Source organism: Hylobates moloch, unplaced genomic scaffold, assembly GCF_009828535.3.
Source record: "Hylobates moloch isolate HMO894 unplaced genomic scaffold, HMol_V3 SCAFFOLD_3, whole genome shotgun sequence".
NCBI lineage: Eukaryota > Metazoa > Chordata > Mammalia > Primates > Hylobatidae > Hylobates > Hylobates moloch.
In genome coordinates, this window is record NW_026652278.1 from 31,302,604 (window position 1) to 31,320,956 (window position 18,353).

Consider the following 18,353-nt stretch of genomic DNA (forward strand, 5'->3'; position numbering starts at 1 on the left):
TAGTAGAGATGGGGTTTCACCACGTTGGCCAGGCTGGTCTTTAACTCCTGACCTCAGTGATCCACCTACCCTGGCTTCCCAAAGTGCTAGAATTACAGGCATGAGCCACCGCGCCCGGCCCCTTTTACCTAATTTCACTTTGAAGATTATGTTCCCAAATCCTAATATTCTAAGACTGGAAAGTATTTTATTTTACCACTCTGAAATTTTCTCAGATTTAAAATATATATATCTTTCTTAGATGCTGCAACCAGAACCACATATGGCATTCGAGGTCTTTGCATGTTGTAATGTTTTCAAAATTATGTATGATGCAGCCCACGACTGTGAGGACCTCTTTAGCTATAAAACAAGTAAGTATTCAAAGAACGGTCCATATCCCCTTTCTAAGTCAGAATATAGATTATAAAAGGCCAATGAATCTTAACTATAGTTTAGATTTTCCCCTTAAGTATATATTGGCTTAAGCTTAAACCTTATGTACCATTTTTCTGTTTGGATATATTTTTGCAGTTATTTTATTCCTATTAGAAGAACTTAATTATATGTGAAGATGGAGACTTCACATATAATTCATTATGTGCTCTCTAAAGGCAATGCCTTTGGAGTAAAAAAAAAAAAAAAAACTAGATTCAAATCCCAGTCCTGGTATGACCATAGCAAATAAACTTCTCTAAGCCTCAGTTTCTGCATCTGTAAAATGACAAAGAAAATAGCACAACCCTACCTCCTCGGCTTGATAATTAAACAAAATAACATATTTAAAACATTCAGATAAGAATAGCTAAGGAAATTTTTGAAAAAGTAAGTACTGAGAGGGTACCTGCTTTGTATATTGAGATTTATCATAAAACAACAATAATATTTGAGATAATTTAGAGTACTTGGTAGAAAGTTGGATTAAATTTTTGAAGTCCTTCACAATTTTAATGCCATGCCTTAGCCTGGAGAACTGAAACTGCGCGGTGTGAGCTGCCTGAATATATGACAGGAGGCTTACAGACACCATAATCCTTAACCTGTTCTCACTCAGGTGTAGCAGTATTCATATGGAAACAACCTGAATTACTCTTTAGGCAGCCATAGCAGTAGAAAGTCATCAAGATTTTCTAAGACCTCAGGGAGGCTGTGTAAGGCTTTTTCTAGGAGAAATCTGTACAGACATTAGCCATTTTACACCAGGGCCATTTACGGTCAATTGATTTTGACAAGGGTGACAAGACCATGCAATGGGGAATAGTCTTTTCAACAAATGTTGCTGGGACAACTAGATATCCACATGTAAAACAATGAACTGGACCACTACCTCATATCATATACAAAAATTAACGCTGGTCATGGTGGCTCACGCCTGTAATCCCAGAACTTTGGGAGGCCGAGGTGAGTGGATCACTTGAGGTCAGGAGTTTGAGACCAGCCTGGCCAACATGGTGAAACCCCATCTCTACCTAAAAACCTAAAATACAAAAATTAGCCGGGTGTGGTGGCATGCACCTGTAATCCCAGATACTTGGGAGGTGGAGGCAGGAGAATCACTTGAACCCAGGAGGCGGAGGTTGCAGTGAGCTGAGATCGTACCACTGCACTCCAGCCTGGGCAACAGAGTGAGACTCTCGTCTCCAAAAAAAAAAAAAAAAAAAAGCTCAAAATGGATCAAACATCTAAATGTAAAAGCTAAAACTCTTGAAAGAAAATACAGATGTACATTTTGTATCAGAGTTTCTCAACCTTGGCATTAATGACAGTTTGGGCTACATAATTCTTCATCATAGGGGCTGTCCTATGCATTGTGGGATGTTTACCAGCATCCCTCCTGGCTTTGATCCACTAGATACCAGTAGCATGCCTGAGCTATGACAATCAAAAATGTCTCCAGATATTGCCAGATTTCCTCTGGGGGGCAAAATCACCCAGTTCAGAATCATTGTTTTAGGCTTAGTGATGATCCTTATCCTCCTCCCTTGTAAAAATTGACAATGACTACATCATAACTACATGAATGGTTATTTGCTTAGTAGATGAATTCTAAGAACTCTTCAGAAAAGTCATTAAATACTCTAAATCCATAATTTTGGGATAATCTCAGGACCTTGCCTAAGGGCCAATAGCCCCATTTTGAAAAGTTTAGTTTAATTCCTTCCATTAGAAGGTCACAGATCAGTATGATGATTTTTTTTTTTGTATGGCATTTTTGTTTTGTTGGTAACAGCTTTATTGAGCTATAACTCACCCCTTCATTGAGATATAATTTACCCCTTTAAAGTATACAATTCGATGTGTTTTGGTATATTCAGAGTTGTGTAACCACGTACTATATGATGATTTTTGAAAATAACTGATCCTCTTATATATTTTAAACCACTGTCCTAACTAATTACTCTTAGCATAATTAACCAGAACTAAAACACAAAACCAAAATAAAACAATAGGCTACTCAATTTGGCATTGTCTCCTCAAAGCCACAAAAGAGTGATGTTCCTCACAGCAATCAATAACTTAGTCACATATGTACCATACAACAAGCTATAAAAGAAGCAAACTGAATGACAGAGCTTTGCTTGAAATTTAGTGTCACTGTTGTAAAGAAATTAGGAAAAGTTAAGTCACTGCTAAACCAATGCCCTGTACCAGGAACCACAAACATTCCCCTTTCCCCCCTGCTTCCTGAATTCTGGCGTCATTAGATAAAAATGAATATACAGGCCAACTAACATAGCAGGCATTCTAAGGTCAGAATCCTTTTTATCATTTATTTAACTTGTTTTGATTCAGGTTGTGAGTTCCTCTACAAAACCACCACCCCACTTGATGGAAAGGTCATGGTTTCACTTTAGAACCTCTTTTTCACTGCTAGTGTAACTACAATGCCACTGCGAACTTAACTTTTTTTTTTTTAGCTCTTGAATAATGCTTGCCCTACTGCTATCACTGTCTAATCCAGAGACTATGGCTGGCAGGAAGAAATGGCTCTGGAAGCCACAGCTGTTATACGGAACAGCTACCATGTTCCAAGTATGAGAACCACTTCCAGCTCCTTCTTTGACCAGTTTGCTCAGTCCAAATTTCAGATCTAATCTGAAGCCAATGAAAGGAGCTGTGGCTTCCAAGATCAAAGCTATTTTGTTGAAGAATATTATCAAGGGAACTGTATATGCAGCCAGACAAGAAGCCAGTTGCAAGATACTCCAGAAATACTAGGCCTAATCCTCCACCATCCAGAAAACCTCAGATCCCCTGCCAAATCATGTGAAAACATACTCCACCTGACTCAGTTACTCATTTTTCTCACGTTTACTGACCATACCACCCATGCAGATGGTGTGAAAGTTTATTCTATCTTACTTTAAATGAATGTCACCATATTTAATATCATACTTTTAAAAACAATGATAAAATAACAATAATAAAAATAATTTATAGTTATGTACTATATAGTAGGTAGTACACAGGTATATGTAGGTTTTGTTACTGCCCCATTTTTTACATTTTTTTTTTATTTTTATTTTTTTGGGACGGAGTTTCGCTTTTGTTGCCCAGGCTGGAGTGCAACGGTGCAATCTTGGCTCACCACAACCCCTCTACCTCCCGGGTTCAAGCGATTCTCCTGCCTCAGCCTCCCAAGTAGCTGAGATTACAGGCACGTGCCACCATGCCCTGCTAATTTTGTATTTTTAGTAGAGACGGGGTTTCTCCATGTTGGTCAGGCTGGTCTCGAACTCCCAAACTCTGGTAAGCCACCTGCCTCTGGGTCCCAAAGTGCTGGGATTACAGGCATGAGCCACTGCGCCTGGCCCTTTTTACATTTATTTTAAAAAAATTAATGTATAGTAAATGGATTCCTTGGGGAAGTGTATTATCTATGAGTTTTAACACATGTACTAACTCATGTAACCACTACCACAATGAGGATACAGAACAGTTTCATCTCCTCAAAAATCACCTCATACTACCCCGTGGTAGTCACACCCTTTCCCCACCACCAACCCCTGGCAATCATGCTTGTTCCTGGTCACCACAGTTTTGCCTTTTCCAGAATGCTATGTAACTGGAATCATTCACTCAGCAGAATGACTTTGAGACCCACCCAGGTTATTGCATGTATCAATAGTTCTTTCTTATTGCTGAGTAGTATTCCATACCATCCTCATTTTACAGATAAGGCACTTGAAGTGCAACAAGGTTATGTAACCTGCCCAAGGTCATCAAGGTGAGGCCAGTATTCAAAGCCAGTCTGCATGGCTTTAGAACCTATATATACTCTTAACCACTATGTTATACTGCCCCTATTAATCTAAGCTCTTAGAAGAGGGGGGTAGTAGTCCATGATCCTGATTTAAACATTAAGAGCTTTTCTAGAACAACAGAACAAATGAGTTTCATATTTACCAAAAATGAGGATGAGAATAGTCAAGACTTCTAGTGACAATTCCAAAGCTCTCAAGGGATCTTGATGTAGAGGTAAGAGTAGGAGGTATAATCAGTGAAACAGGCCTAGGTTTACAGTCCCATTTCTGTGACTTACTAAGTATGTGACCTTACACAAGTTCTTCACTTTTTGGAACCTCTGTTTCCTCTTCCATACAATGGGGATAATATTACCTTGAAATATCCTTGGGGGAACTAAATGAGATGATACATACGAAGTTCCTGATACAGAGTATTATTACCACCTATATTGAATAGAGACAATAAAGGGAGGCCAAAATGCTTACTAAATATACAAGTGAGTATTTATTAATCTCTGAAAGATTTAGAAGGTATGGTCCCTGACTACAAAGAGCACAAATTCTAGCTAAAAGATACACTTTTCTAAAAGTCATGATATAATATAATGCTAAATTGTGTGACTGGATCTATAAATACAGAGATAAATTCACAATTTTAGCCAATAGCTTTAACTTTCTATTTAATTTTTTAAAGTCAAAATCAACACTCAGGTATGGACTCGACTTGTCATCTAGTCTAGAACATTACCTAGGCATAGATAACAGTAAAGCCTTTACTAGTCAACATCTAGAATACATTTTTAAAATTATGGGAGGCTGAGGTGGGGGGATCACGAGGTCAGGAGTTCAAGACCAGCCTGGCTAACACAGTGAAACCCCGTCTCTACTAAAAATACAAAAATTAGCTGGGCGTGGTGGTGGGTGCCTGTAATCCCAGCTACTCGGGAGGCTGAGGCAGAAGAATCGCTTGAACCCAGGAGGCAGAGGTTGCAGTGAGCGGAGATTGTATCACCACACTCCAGCCTGGGCGACAGAGCTAGACTCTGTCTCAAAAAAACCAAAATCAAAAACAAAAAACAAAACTACTAGTTTCAACTCTTTCATTCCAGGTAACTGCATCAGTTTCAAAGTGGTAAGTATTTGTTCTAACAACTTTTCACCTATGAAAGGAAAAAAATTCTATAAAGGCCTGAGTTTTGTACTACTTGATGATTGATTGTTTTATAAAATTTTCAAGTTCTTTAGGAAAACAGAGTATGCTTCAAAGGGGTTATGAAAAGGTCCAGAAGGACTCAAATTCTACGTCCAAAGGAATTCAGTAAGATCATTTCTTTCCCTTCTGCTTCCATTTGGTCTGAGTGGAAAAATATATAAACAAACAGGAGTAGTGTAAGAAGGTAAAAAAGAAGAGAATAAGCTGGAATAGTAGAAAGACTATTCAAATCTATCTACAAGAGTCATTCTAATTTCTTCTGGTGCTTTCTAGTAATCTCTCCTCAACTGATGTTTGCTATGTGAATCTTTGCTAGTACAGAAATGGTTTTTCAAAAGTCAGCTCAGGTTTATTAGGCTTTTAAATTAAGCATGCTAACAAAACATACATAAAACAAAACTGCCTGAATCCTTATTTCCCAATTTGACCTGGGAGCAAAATCTAGTAATAACTCTACAGCAAAGCATCTTACAAAGGCTCTGTCACAGCTACTTAGCAACACACCCCCAATAGCTGGCAAGTCTGTACATCTATGCTGCTTGCTTAGTGCTCTGGACTTAGAGAAAAGAGTTAAATTTTAAAAATAAATGTTAAAGCCCACACACAGCAGCAATTTTTAGTGGCAGTGAAATGTCACTTGGGGACCAAATAGAACCAAGGGGTTCATTTTTCCAGTCCTGCCTCATCTTAAGTTTTATGCTTATAACTTGCTTAAATGCTACAATTACTTTTTTTTTTTTTTTGAGACAGTCTCGTTCTGTTGCTCAGGCTGGAGTACAGTAGTGCAACGTAGGCTCACTGCAACCTCTGCCTCCCAGGTTCAAACGATCCTTGTGCCTCAGCCTCCCAAGTAGCTGGGATTATAGGCACGTGCCACCAGGTCCGGCTAATTTTTTTCTTTTTAGTAGAGATGGGATTTCACTAAGTTGGCCAGCCTGATCTCGAACTTCTAGCCTCAAGTGATCCGCCAGTCTTGCTCTGTCGCCCAGGCTGGAGTGCAGTGGCATGATCTCAGCTCACTGCAACCTCCACCTCCTGGGTTCAAGCAATTCTCTGTCTCAGTCTCCTGAGTAGCTGGGATTACAAGCACCTGCCACTACACCCGGCTAACTTTGTCTTTTTAGTAGAGACGGGGTTTCACCATCTTGGTGAGGCTGGTCTTGAACTCCTGACCTCGTGATCTACCCGCCTTGGCCTCCCAAAGTGCTGGGATTACAGGCGTGAGCCACCGCATCTGGCCTACAATTCTTTATTATTCAAAGAAATATAACTATCCTTAGACCTGGATTTCTACCAGAACTTTAAGGCTGAATCTCTTATCCCTATCATCTTACAAAAAGAGAGGAGACAAATCTCAAGCCTATATTCTTAAAAAAAATAGTCAAGGTTAGGAAACAGGAGACAATTGCTAGGCAAAACCATAACTCTTCTTTCTTATTTAAGTCAGTTGGGCAGTTTTTTTCATAAGCAGCAGCAATGAATGGGGAATCAGGAGACCTGAGTTCTAGCTTTCCCCCGATAAGCTATGTGACCTTGGTTTATGTTTTAGTTTCTTCTGTAAAACAAGCTGGTGAGAATAGACTCAGGAATCACAAACTGAAAGCCAGCTTACAAATTTGGGCTGGTCCATAGATGTGTTTTGCTTAGTATTATGTTGTGTTTTATTTTTTTAATAGCAATAAATGAGTTTATTGAGAATAAGTGAAACCACATTTTGGAATGAATGTTATTGCCCACTACTTAAGATATAAATATTTATTTGAGTATACAAATAAACTTAACAGAATATGCCAAACAAATAAATATGTATAATAACAAATACATATTTATTCAACAGAATATACTAGTAAGGTTCTGGTGACAACCCTTAATCAGTATAGCTAACAGAACTACCTTTATTCTCGCTTAATCTGGATTCCTTTTCTCCTCATTCTAACATTCCTCTTTGAAAGAGACAAGGTTTTACCCATGTAAGTCTTTTAAAAAAACGCTTATGAAAATTTTCAAAATTATATAAATGTAAATTATGTAAATAGACTAACAAACGCCCAAATACCCCAAACCCAGCCTTAATAGTTAGCAGCTTAGGGCTTATCTAGTTTTTTCATTATTCCCTTCTATTCCCATATTGTTTTGAAGCAAATCTTGCCTATCATATCATTTCATACATCTTTAACCTTAATATCATTATCATCAAATCTAAAAGAGTAATATTGCTTTAATATAAAAATTTTAGTTAGTGCTCAATTTGCAATTATTCAATTTCTATAACTGCCATAAACTTTTAAAGATCATTTGCTGTATAAATCGCTATCCAAACAAGGTCCATATATTGCAACTGTTTGATATGTGCAGAGTTAAAACTGAATTGAATGTCCTTAGATGGCACAGAATTCTAGTCTGCCACAGTCCATACTACTCCCTATTCTTTTCATTTAAGTTATCTGCCAAGCCCTTGACATTTTTGGAGTTTAGTTCTCTGGAGGATCTGAAGTCTCTTCCAGTTCTAAGATAACTTGTCTCTTGTAAATATTGACAGAGAAACAAAACAAATGAGTGGAGCTCTATCCTTTAATCTGAAAAACTAAGAAGCAGCAATACACACTTGTTAATTAGAAATATAGAAGTAAATTCCAAAAGAATCTACTAAAAGAGATGAAAGAAGTTGCCTCTTGGGATTAGGATATATTGGTGTCTGCTATTCCACATCCTCAGGCCTACCTCACAGGCTTAACTGATATGCATTCATTGCTTAAGGACAGAGATACATTCTAAGAAATGCATTGTTAGGTGATTTCATTATTGTGCAAAAATCATAGAGTATGCTTACACAAACCTACATGGTATAGCCTACTACATATCTAGGCTATATGGTATAGCCTATTGCTTCTAGGCTACAAACCCGTACAGCCTGTTACTGTACTGAATACTATACACTGTAAGCAATTTTAACACAATGGTAAGGATTTGTATATCTAAACACAGAAAAAGTACAGTAAAAATACTGCATAAAAGATACAAAATGGGCTGGGCATGGTGGCTCACGCCTGTAATCCCAGCACTTTGGGAGGCCGAGGTAGGCAGATGGTCAGATCAAGACCATCCTGGCCAACACGGTGAAACCCCATCTCTACTAAAAATACAAAAAATTAGCCGGGCGTGGTGACAGGCACCTGTAGTCCCACATACTCAGGAGGCTGAGGCAGGAGAATCGCTTGAACCCAGGAGGCGAAGGTTGCAGTGAGCCAAGATTGTGCCACTGCACTCCAGCCTGGGCAATGGTCAAAGACTCTGTCTCAAAAAAAAAAAAAAAAAAAAAAAAAGGTAGAAAATGGCAAACCTGTGCAGGGTACTTAGAATGAATGGAGCCTGCAGGACTGGAAGTTGCTCTGGATAAGTCAGTGAGTGAATAGTGAGTGAATGTGAAGGCCTAGGACATTGCTGTATGCTGCTGCAAACGTTAAAAACACTACACTTAGGCTACGTTAAATTTATTTTTAAAAAGATTTTTCTTCTTCATTAATTAACCTTAGCTTACCATAATTTACCTTATAACTTTTAAATTTTTTTAAGCTTTTGGACTTTTATAATAATACTTAGCTTAAAACGTACATACTACAGCCAGGCATGGTGGCTCATGCCTGTAATCCCAACACTTTGGGAGGCCGAGGCGGGTGGATCACGAGGTCAAGAGATCGAGACCATCCTGGCTAACACAATGAAACCCCGTCTCTACTAAAAATACAAAAAATTAGCTGGGCGTGGTGGTGGGCGCCTGTAGTCCCAGCTACTCAGGAGGCTGAGGCAGGAGAATGGCGTGAACCCGGGAGGTGGAGCTTGCAGTGAGCCGAGATCGTGCCACCGCACTCCAGCCTGGGCGACAGAGCGAGACTCCCTCTCTCAAAAAAAAAAAAAAAAAAAAAAGTTCTAGGGGTTTGGGTCCCTCTGCAGAGAGCCCAGTTAGAATGACTGGACACAGCAGCCTATGATAAAGGTAAAAGAGAACCTTTGTCAATGGTAAGGAGAATGACAGATGCTGGGTAACTAGCTCCCCGTCCATCTGTCCAAGGCATGGTGCCACGGCAAAGGGATACAGGCAAGGCCTTTCATTGTTCAGAATTCCGTTTCTTACTTAGGAAGCCGAATATCAAGTCTCCACTCCCACACTTTCCATTTGGTCACCTCAGTCTAACAGAAATGAGAAAACGAGTAAGAGCTGACCAATATCAGCACTTTCCACCTTTCTGAGAGCTGGAAACAGTAACATTTCCTCTAAAAGTCCCAATGCCTTTTCTCCACGGCCAACCAGTAAAAAGTTTGGGGAAGACAATAAAAGTGACCTAATTCCTATTTCAAAGTACAAAGCTAAACCTTAGGGTATTTATAGGCCTGGTGTCAGCCTTGTCCTCAACTCCCCTCCTTCTATCATGGATAGCCTGCTCTCCACACACACACTGCTCCCATGCCAAAAGTTCAGCCAGGACCTCTCGTTTCTACACTTCAAATGCAAATAAACTAGTTGAAGCACTTCTCTGTAAGGATAAAAAAATACCACTACCTATTTAGGTTTGAAATAGCCCATAGTCTCAGACCAGTCTGGGTATTATTTAAAACAAACAAGCAGTGAATAACTCATAGTAATAGAAAAAAAAAAGGAGACTTGGCAATAAAAAAACACACTATCCAGATATGAAAGAACCTGATACATGTAATACAAATCCGAAAGGTTCCTATCCAACTTCTGTCCAATAAGTGGCCAAGAGATAAGAACAGATAATTCAATAGGAAAACCCCCAAACAGTAAAACACTTGAGAAAATGCTAGTAATTAAAGAAATGTGAAACAAATTATAAAAGCATCATCTTGTCAATTAAATTAGCAAAATTAAAGAGAAGTTAGAAAGAAAACTCAACATAGGATGTATCATAGCTACAAAACCCACTCTACTAATGGGACTATTACTTCGAGAAAATAATTTAAAAGAAAAGCAGGCTGGGTGTGGTGGCTCACGCCTGTAATCCCAACACTTTGGGAGGCTCAGGCAGGTGGATTGCTTTAGCCCAGGAGTTTGAGACTAGCCTGGGAAACATGGCAAAAACCCATCTCTACAAAATATTAATATATAAAAATTAGCCAGGAGTGGCGGCATACACCTGTAGTCCCAGCTACTCAGGGGGGCTGAGATGGAGGATGACCTAAGCCCAGGCGGTCAAGGCTGCAGTGAGCTGTGATCAAACTACTGCACTCCAGCCTGGGCGACAGAGACCCTGTCTGAAAATTTAAATTAAATTAAAAACATAAAAAAGAAAAAGAAGAACAGTGTTATCAATACAGAGATAAGGTTCTACTACATACAATGAATCAAAATTTAAAAAGGATAGTTAATCTATGGCATTCTGGTTCAATGTATTTTTATAATGTCACTAAAGATGATAAATATATTAGGTAAATGAATGGAAAATTCTGTAGGAAATAATGCTAAGAACTTCTGGCCCCACTGAAGAGTATCCTGAGCCAATTTCAGCAAGATTCTAGAGTGCCTATAAAAATATACTTTAAAAAATGATACTAAATGAATAAAAGGAATAAAAAATAATAAGGCATACTGATTAAACTATTAAATTATGTTTACATAATGATAAGGGTTAGAGAAGGTAAATAGTGATTTCTGTGTTTTTCTTGAGACACGGTCTCACTCTGTTGCCCAGGCTGGAAAGTGGCATGATTATGGTTCACTTGAAGTCTTGACCTCCTGGGCTCAAGCAATCCTCCTGTCACAGCCTCCTGAGTAGCTGGGACTACAGGCACTTGCCACCATGCCCAGCTAATTAAAATTTTTTTTTGTACAGACGGGGTCCCACTATGTTGCCCAGGCTGGTTCTGAACTCTTGTGCTCAAGCAATCCTCCTGCCTAGGCCTCTCTCAAAGTGCTGGAATTATAGGCATGAGCCACCACACCTGGCCTAAATACTGACTTTATGGCACAAAGGTTTTTGTTCTTGTTTGCCTGCTTTGTTACTTTTATTTATAGTCTTCTATAGAATGAGTTAAACACAATTTTGGAACCTCTCTGATTCTATAAAACCTAAATCAAAAAAAAAAAAACACCCAAAGGATTTTCCCAGTTATGAATTGTCTACTAGGCCAATAAATGACAACGGGAATATGAGGCCAGGGTTTATTTACAGCCTTAGGCTATTTCCTAGGAAGCCAAAGATGCTCTGGAATTTTTGTTTGTTTTGAGATAGGGTCTCACTATGTTGCTCAGGCTAGTCTCAAACACCTGGGCTCAAATGATCCTCTTGCCTCAGCCTCCCAAGTAGGTGGGATTACAGGCGCATGCCACCATGTCAGGCTTCCAGAATTTTTGAAAAAGTAAACTGATTCTCCATTTTAACAACCTCACCCCTGTTCTCTGCCTCACACTTCCACCCACCTCCTGTCACCAAGAGCTGAATACGTATATTCTCACAAGGATTTCTATTATCAGGTATAGAGTAAGGTATGTACCAAGGAGGGAAAGACATCAATGAAACTGCATAGCTGGAATGATTACCAAACACAAAGGCAGGACAGTGTCCCTGGTTAGCTTTAGGGTCTGCTTGTGCATTCCTCATCACTGTGGCTATCGACTTGCTTGTCCTAGAAAGGTGAAAAATAGTAAATAACTCCTAAGGCTTTTTTTTTTTTTTTTTTTTTTTCTGAGACAGAGTCTCGCTCTGTCACCCAGACTGGAGTGCAGTGGCATGATCTTGGCTCACTGTAACCTCTGCTTCCTGGGTTGAAGTAATTCTCATGCCTCAGCCTTCCAAGTAGCTGGGATTACAAACGTGTGCCACCACACCCAGATAATTTTTTTGTATTTTCAGTTGAGATGGGGTTTCACTGTGTTAGCCAGGCTGGTCTCGAACTCCTAGCCACAAGTAATCCGCCCACCTCAGCGTCCCAAAATGCTGCAATTACAGGCGTGAGCCACCACATGCGGCCAACTCCTAAGGCTTTTATCTGACTAGTATACAAAGGACCAGATGAATCTATCTAGTGACAAATAAGTAATTTCGTTTTTAAATCACTTCCGATCATTAGGTCTTTATCTCCATTTTGGAGATCCTGGATAGAATCCAAAAAGAGCTCATATCATTTTATCATTACATATCTCAGTCTGAAAAAAACATGGTAACACTGTAACTCTAGTCAATCTAGTTAATCTGCACCAAATTTTAGAGGATCAGTGGTAAATAGGTGGAGGAACCACAAAGGATTATCTGAATCCAGCTGAAGTGCTCTCATGAGCAGAAGGCTCCTTTGACCAGCTGTCATGGATGTCCCAGCAAAACAGGGGTAGAGGAGGTAGATCGATCATGCTTACTAGCTTGCCTTAGAAAAACGGAAAGTTTTTACTAGCGCTTATGGCTGAGATAGCAAAGGAAGAGGAAGAGATTAACATGTTAAAGCAGTATTCACATACATATTTGCCATACACATATTGGACAATTTCAGAGACATAAAGGTTTGGGAGAAGACGGGGAGACAGGGCTGACTGGGGAGCACAAAATTTTTCAAATTAAAAAAAATCAATCTTTAAGTCCCAGTGAACATCTAAAAATTTCCATTTAACTTCCTGCAAGGCCAGCCTCCAAGATGACTCCCAGTGATGTCCCCAATGATTACATCTTTATGTATCTAGGTTGGTCTATGTGACTAATATAATATAGCAGGAGTGATGGTTACTCCTGAGGTTTACTTCTGAGGTTGGGTCAGAAAACAAAGTGTGGCTTCTGCTCTCTCTCAGATCATTCACCTATGGAGAATCTAGTTTTCATGCTGTGAGCAGTCCTATTGAGAGGCCCACATTGTGAGGAACTGAGGCCTCTGGCCAACAACCACATGAATGAACTTGGAAATGGATCTTCCAGCCCACCCCTTCAAATGACTGCTGCCCTGGCTGACATCTTGAGAGACCCTAAGCCAGAACCACTAGCTAAGCAGCTCCCAGATTCCTGACCCTTAGAAACTGTGTGAAATAGGCCAGGTGCAGTGGCTCATGCCTGTAATCCCAGCACTTTGGGAGGCCAAGGTGGGAGAATCACTTGAGCCCAGGAGTTTGAGACTAGCCTGGGAAACACAGTGAGACCTCATCTCAAAAAAAAGAAAAGAAACTGTGTGAAAATTTTATTTTATTTTATTTTAAGCTGCCACATTTTGGGGGGTAATTTGCTACCCAGCAATAGATGGGTAGGAGAGGTAATTTGTTGGGGTAATTTGTTACCCAGCAATAGATAACATAATAACATAACATCAAACTAAGCAAGTTTGATGGGGAAATGTACCATTTGATATCATTATTTCATCTACTGGTTGAGAAAGAATCATCTGCAAATTAAAAGTGGTTATTGCCTATGATACCATTAAAAGCTAAATATGCCTAAAGAAGGGGCTCCACTGGAGGGAATGAATTGTCCTTCTCTTCCAACACTAATCTAAGGCTTGTCACAGCCAAAAAGGCCCCATCAGAAGAGTCCAACACAGTCCCCTCCCAGTAATTATATTACATATCCTACAGCAATAAATGGGGGTTAGTTAAGAGTAGGTTTCACATACCAGGCAGCCACTGTAAGGGTGTCGTCTCACATCAGAGCAGTCAAGGGGTTAAAGTTGAGGCAGCAAATTTATCCCCAGAGATATATGCCTAGCACAAAGCTGAGATTCACAAGATTCTCCCTGAGTTTTCCTTACCTCTAAATGCTGGAATAACTGATGCTCACTGAATTCCGATATTTGTATGAATAAAAATGAAGGGATTTAGCAAATCTTGTTCCTGCACACAGTTGTCAAAAAAAATCTGACCTTTACAACAGGAAAAAGAGGGAGGATTTAAAGATTTAAAGAAGAGGCAGTGACTGTCTGATGTATAACAAACCTTTGAAAAATTATGAAGCAGTGAAAATCCCCTACAGGTCCCAACAAAATGTGTCCAATTTGCATTCCAGCAAAGCTTTCCATACATACCATTTGGCTCCTGTGTGTACTTCCAGGCAAATAAATCCCGAGGAATAATCCCACTGGGACCTAAGTCTGATCTCTGATATATTACTGCTACACAGCTCCAGACCAGGCTCCACAAACTGCCTTTTTGGTTCCAAATAACTAAATCAAAGTCATCCTGATAAGCTTTGAAAACAGGGAATGAGAGGAGTGGTTTAATGAATGTTACAACTCAACCTATTATAGACCACAGTACATTAGAAGAGAAAGAAAGACAGAAAAAAAAAAAAAAAAACAACCCTCATGCTTTTACATCCCCAAATCTCTCAAGGCCAAATCCAGACATACCTGTCATTCACCACACCTCACTATAAAGCCTTGTTCAAAGCCTGACTTTGATCAAATGGTTAGGATGAATTTGCAAACCCAACACCACTGTGTGTTGTGGTGGGGAAAGGAGGAAGGTAAGCAGAGGCTACAATTTTCTGTTTACTTTGAAAACAGGTTTAACCTTTTTTTTTAAAGCAACCAATGGCAGCAATAAACACTAAAATGTATTCTGATTTATAATATTTCAAGGAAATATAGCAAACACATTAAATAGCAAAACAATTTTTTTCTAAAAGTTAGAAAAACCTACCACTCAACATATAAACTGGAGAAAACAGTAAAAGAAAAAAAAAGAAGGAAAGCTACAATTCTAGAAAAAACTGAGAGAGCTAGAAGTTCCAGCGTCCTAGATTTCTGTACCGGTTTTCTCCTTTCACGAGAAGAAACTCATTTTCACCTTTCACAAGAAGAAAATAATTTTCACAAGAGAAAAACAAACTAAAACATTAATCACAGTGACTACTATTAGACAAATCACAAAATATATAGATGCAAGAAGTAGAAACTGAGAGACTAAAAAAGAGAGGGGTAAGAAGAGAACACTTAGGAACTCAACAGTTTGATGTAGAAGACATCAAAAGAAGAAACCACCCTGCCACACAGTAAGGAGATGGGAACGTTAGAGTTTTAATATCTGTATATAATATCATTGTAAGTAGTGGCGAAGTAACATCCAAATTCAGTTTATATAGCACCTTAAAAAGAGCCAGTCATTTATCAGGAACCAGAGTTAACTCCCTCCCCAGAAGGTTATTCTGTAAGCAGGAAGATAAGCTGGTAATCTGTAAGCAAACTGAGCTACCTGTATAGTCAGCAAGATCTAGCCTATTGCCTGGTCCAGGATTCTGATGGCAAATGAAACCAGAAATACCACCATCTACTTCCAAGATCCAAAGTGTAACTGACACTCTTCTTTTGGCAAGTCAGAATTCGACCCTGTCTAGGCAACCTGTAAAATCTGTAAAAATCTGTGTTCGCTGTTTATTGCAAATTTTGGAAGAAAGTAATCCTTTAGTATAAAAGTAAAAGCTAAAACCTCAATACCTTCTTTGGCCCAGAAGAGCCATCCAGTTACTTCAGGAGAGAAGCATGTCAGAAGATCCATAAGAACTGAAAGGAGCTTTATCACCAAAGTCCTATCCAGTCTCAAAAGTTTTTGAAGCTATATAAAACAAACACAAATAACAAGTGTTGGTAAGGCTGTGGAAAAACTGGAACCCTCGTGCATTCTTGGTGGGAATGTAATATGGTTCAGCTGCTATAGAAAACTGTTTGGCAGTTACTCAAAAAGTTAAACATAGAATTACCATATAACCCAGCAATTCCAGTCCTAGGTATATATCCAAAGGAATTGAAAACAGATACTCAAATACATGTACACACATGTCCCTAGCAGCACTATTCATAATTGCCAAAAGGAAGAAATGGTCCAAATGTCCATCAACGAATGAATAGATGAACAAATTGTGGTATACACACACAATGGAATATTATTCAATCCTAAAAAGAATTGAAGTGCTGATTCATGTCACAGCATGGATGACCCTAAAAAAAATTATGCTAAGAGAAAGAAGCCAGACATAAAAGGTCACATATTATATGATTCCATTTATATGAAATATCCAGAATAGGTAAATTTACAGAGACAGAATGCAGATGGATGGCTACCAGGGGCTGGAGGGGAAGGGAAAGTGTGGAGCAACTGCTTAATGGGTACAGGATTTCCTTTTGGGGTGATGAAAATGTTTTGGAGTTAGATAGAGTACATTGTGAATGTACTAAATGCCACTATATTGTTTCACTTTAAAATGGTTAATTTTATGTTCTATGCATTTCACTTCAATTTTTTTAAAAAGCTCTTGAAAATGCAAGTAAAGATCCTCTTATCTCTAATTTGACTTTATTTTTCTAAAGCGCTTTAACAGGATATGAGCTTCCCTTCTAAGAAACCATGAACAATTTCCAGTTAAAGCCTGTCGTGTCTCCTCTATAGTTTTTGTAGAGACAAGCAGGTACCTCAGTCCATAGTACAAAGGGTCACTTGGGATTCTTGCAAAAAGTGAAACTTACCTAGTTGCTTTCCACTCACCAAAACTGGTTGCAGAAATGTCAGTGGACATCTCTGTCTGTATTCCCACTGGAGGCTCACTGAACCTAAGCTTCTTTAGCTGCTACAAAGTCTCCCCTCCTTGGAGACTTAACATCTATTGAGACTTCACAAAGATTTCACACTATACAAGACCACAGTAAGAAATTTCCTCCTCTTCCACCACAGCTCAATTCGGAGTTCTTTGGAAACACAGGTACTTCACTGTCTCCTGTTTTGCATTCTGAATAAGACATCCTCCCACGTTTTTCCCCTACCTACAGGTTAAAACTTGCCAACAGACAAGACTTACTGGTAGAAGCACTTTGAATAGTCATTCTTCATATTGTCACTTTGTCTTTCGTATTTCTCTCTCAAACTGTTGAGGCAAAAGCATTTTCAGAGTATGAGGTCTATCCTCTAGTATTCAATACCTGTTAACATCTTTGCTGTAATCAACAACCTCCCAGCCTCCTAGCAGAAGGCCTCAGTCACCCAAGCCCTTAAAGACTCCTATAATTGGTGGTTTATACTTTCCCCCCTGTCCTAATCCCACTCCATCATGCCATGAAGATACACAATATTCGCAAATTTTCTAAAGCTCTTTCTCATTGTTTTGCTCATTGCTATTTCCACAGCTTCCTTCTGGAGATAAAGCCAGATCCTGGCCTCAAGAGTTTACCAAAGAGGGCAATAGTCACCAGAGGGTCCAAACCAGCTTCTATGCTCATAGCTACATATAATAAAAGCATAAATGGAGAATGATCCCCTTTCCCATTAATTAAAATGGCTCTACTAACAAGCGGTTGTTAAGGGTATCAATAAACTGCCTACCCTCTGTCAGCTTAGGTTGAAGTACTTTAAAAGTTACCTTTTAGGATCCAGGTACTATCTTCACTACTACTTTTCTGGGCAAGATGAGTGACTCCTTACCTTAAGATCTGATGGTTTGTACCTCAATAGTTTCCACCTCCTTGTGATAATCTTTTAATAGTATCTAGGATCATTAGTAACACACTACTTTACCTCCTCTCACCTCTCCCCTTTACTCATCCCTCTGGACAGAGCATTCAGAGTCAGTAAATGCCATGTCTTATTGAATTTTTAAATTTTTCTACTATCTCTTAGCACTGCAGTTCTGTGAATCTCCTAACTCCAAGCCAGAACTTCAGCCTACCCAATTAGACACTGGAAATTAAAAACTCATGTTCCTATTCCCAGATAGTTACCGCCACACGTACTGGAAATAGGCTAGTTGGGTTAGTGTTCATGCTATACTCTCAGCAGACTTTCCTACTGAACCTGGTATCCAACAACAGGGACCAGTAAGCAGCCTGAAGTTTGTTGCCAGGGAACAAGGCTAAATCAGGATTTTCTGCCATCAGTTCTTTTGGTAGACATAGCAGAATCAAAGAGAAAGGGGTTTTCCCCAAATAATTGTGATTAAAATAAT

At 39.2% G+C, this 18,353-nt stretch overlaps 1 protein-coding gene across 19 annotated transcripts in view; it reads right to left on the reverse strand.

The window, feature by feature from the left end:
* Nucleotides 1-18,353, reverse strand: part of GBF1 (golgi brefeldin A resistant guanine nucleotide exchange factor 1) — a 136,606-nt gene that overhangs the window by 81,139 nt on the left and 37,114 nt on the right. Inside the window, exon 2 of one of the 19 annotated variants that reach the window (XM_058436064.1) lies at nucleotides 17,214-17,279. The exons of the other annotated variants lie outside the window; for them this stretch is intronic. Coding sequence (XP_058292047.1) covers nucleotides 17,214-17,238 — 25 coding nt within the window. The 5' untranslated portion in view covers nucleotides 17,239-17,279. The remainder of the gene's footprint in view (nucleotides 1-17,213; nucleotides 17,280-18,353) is intronic. 19 annotated transcript variants of the gene reach the window in all.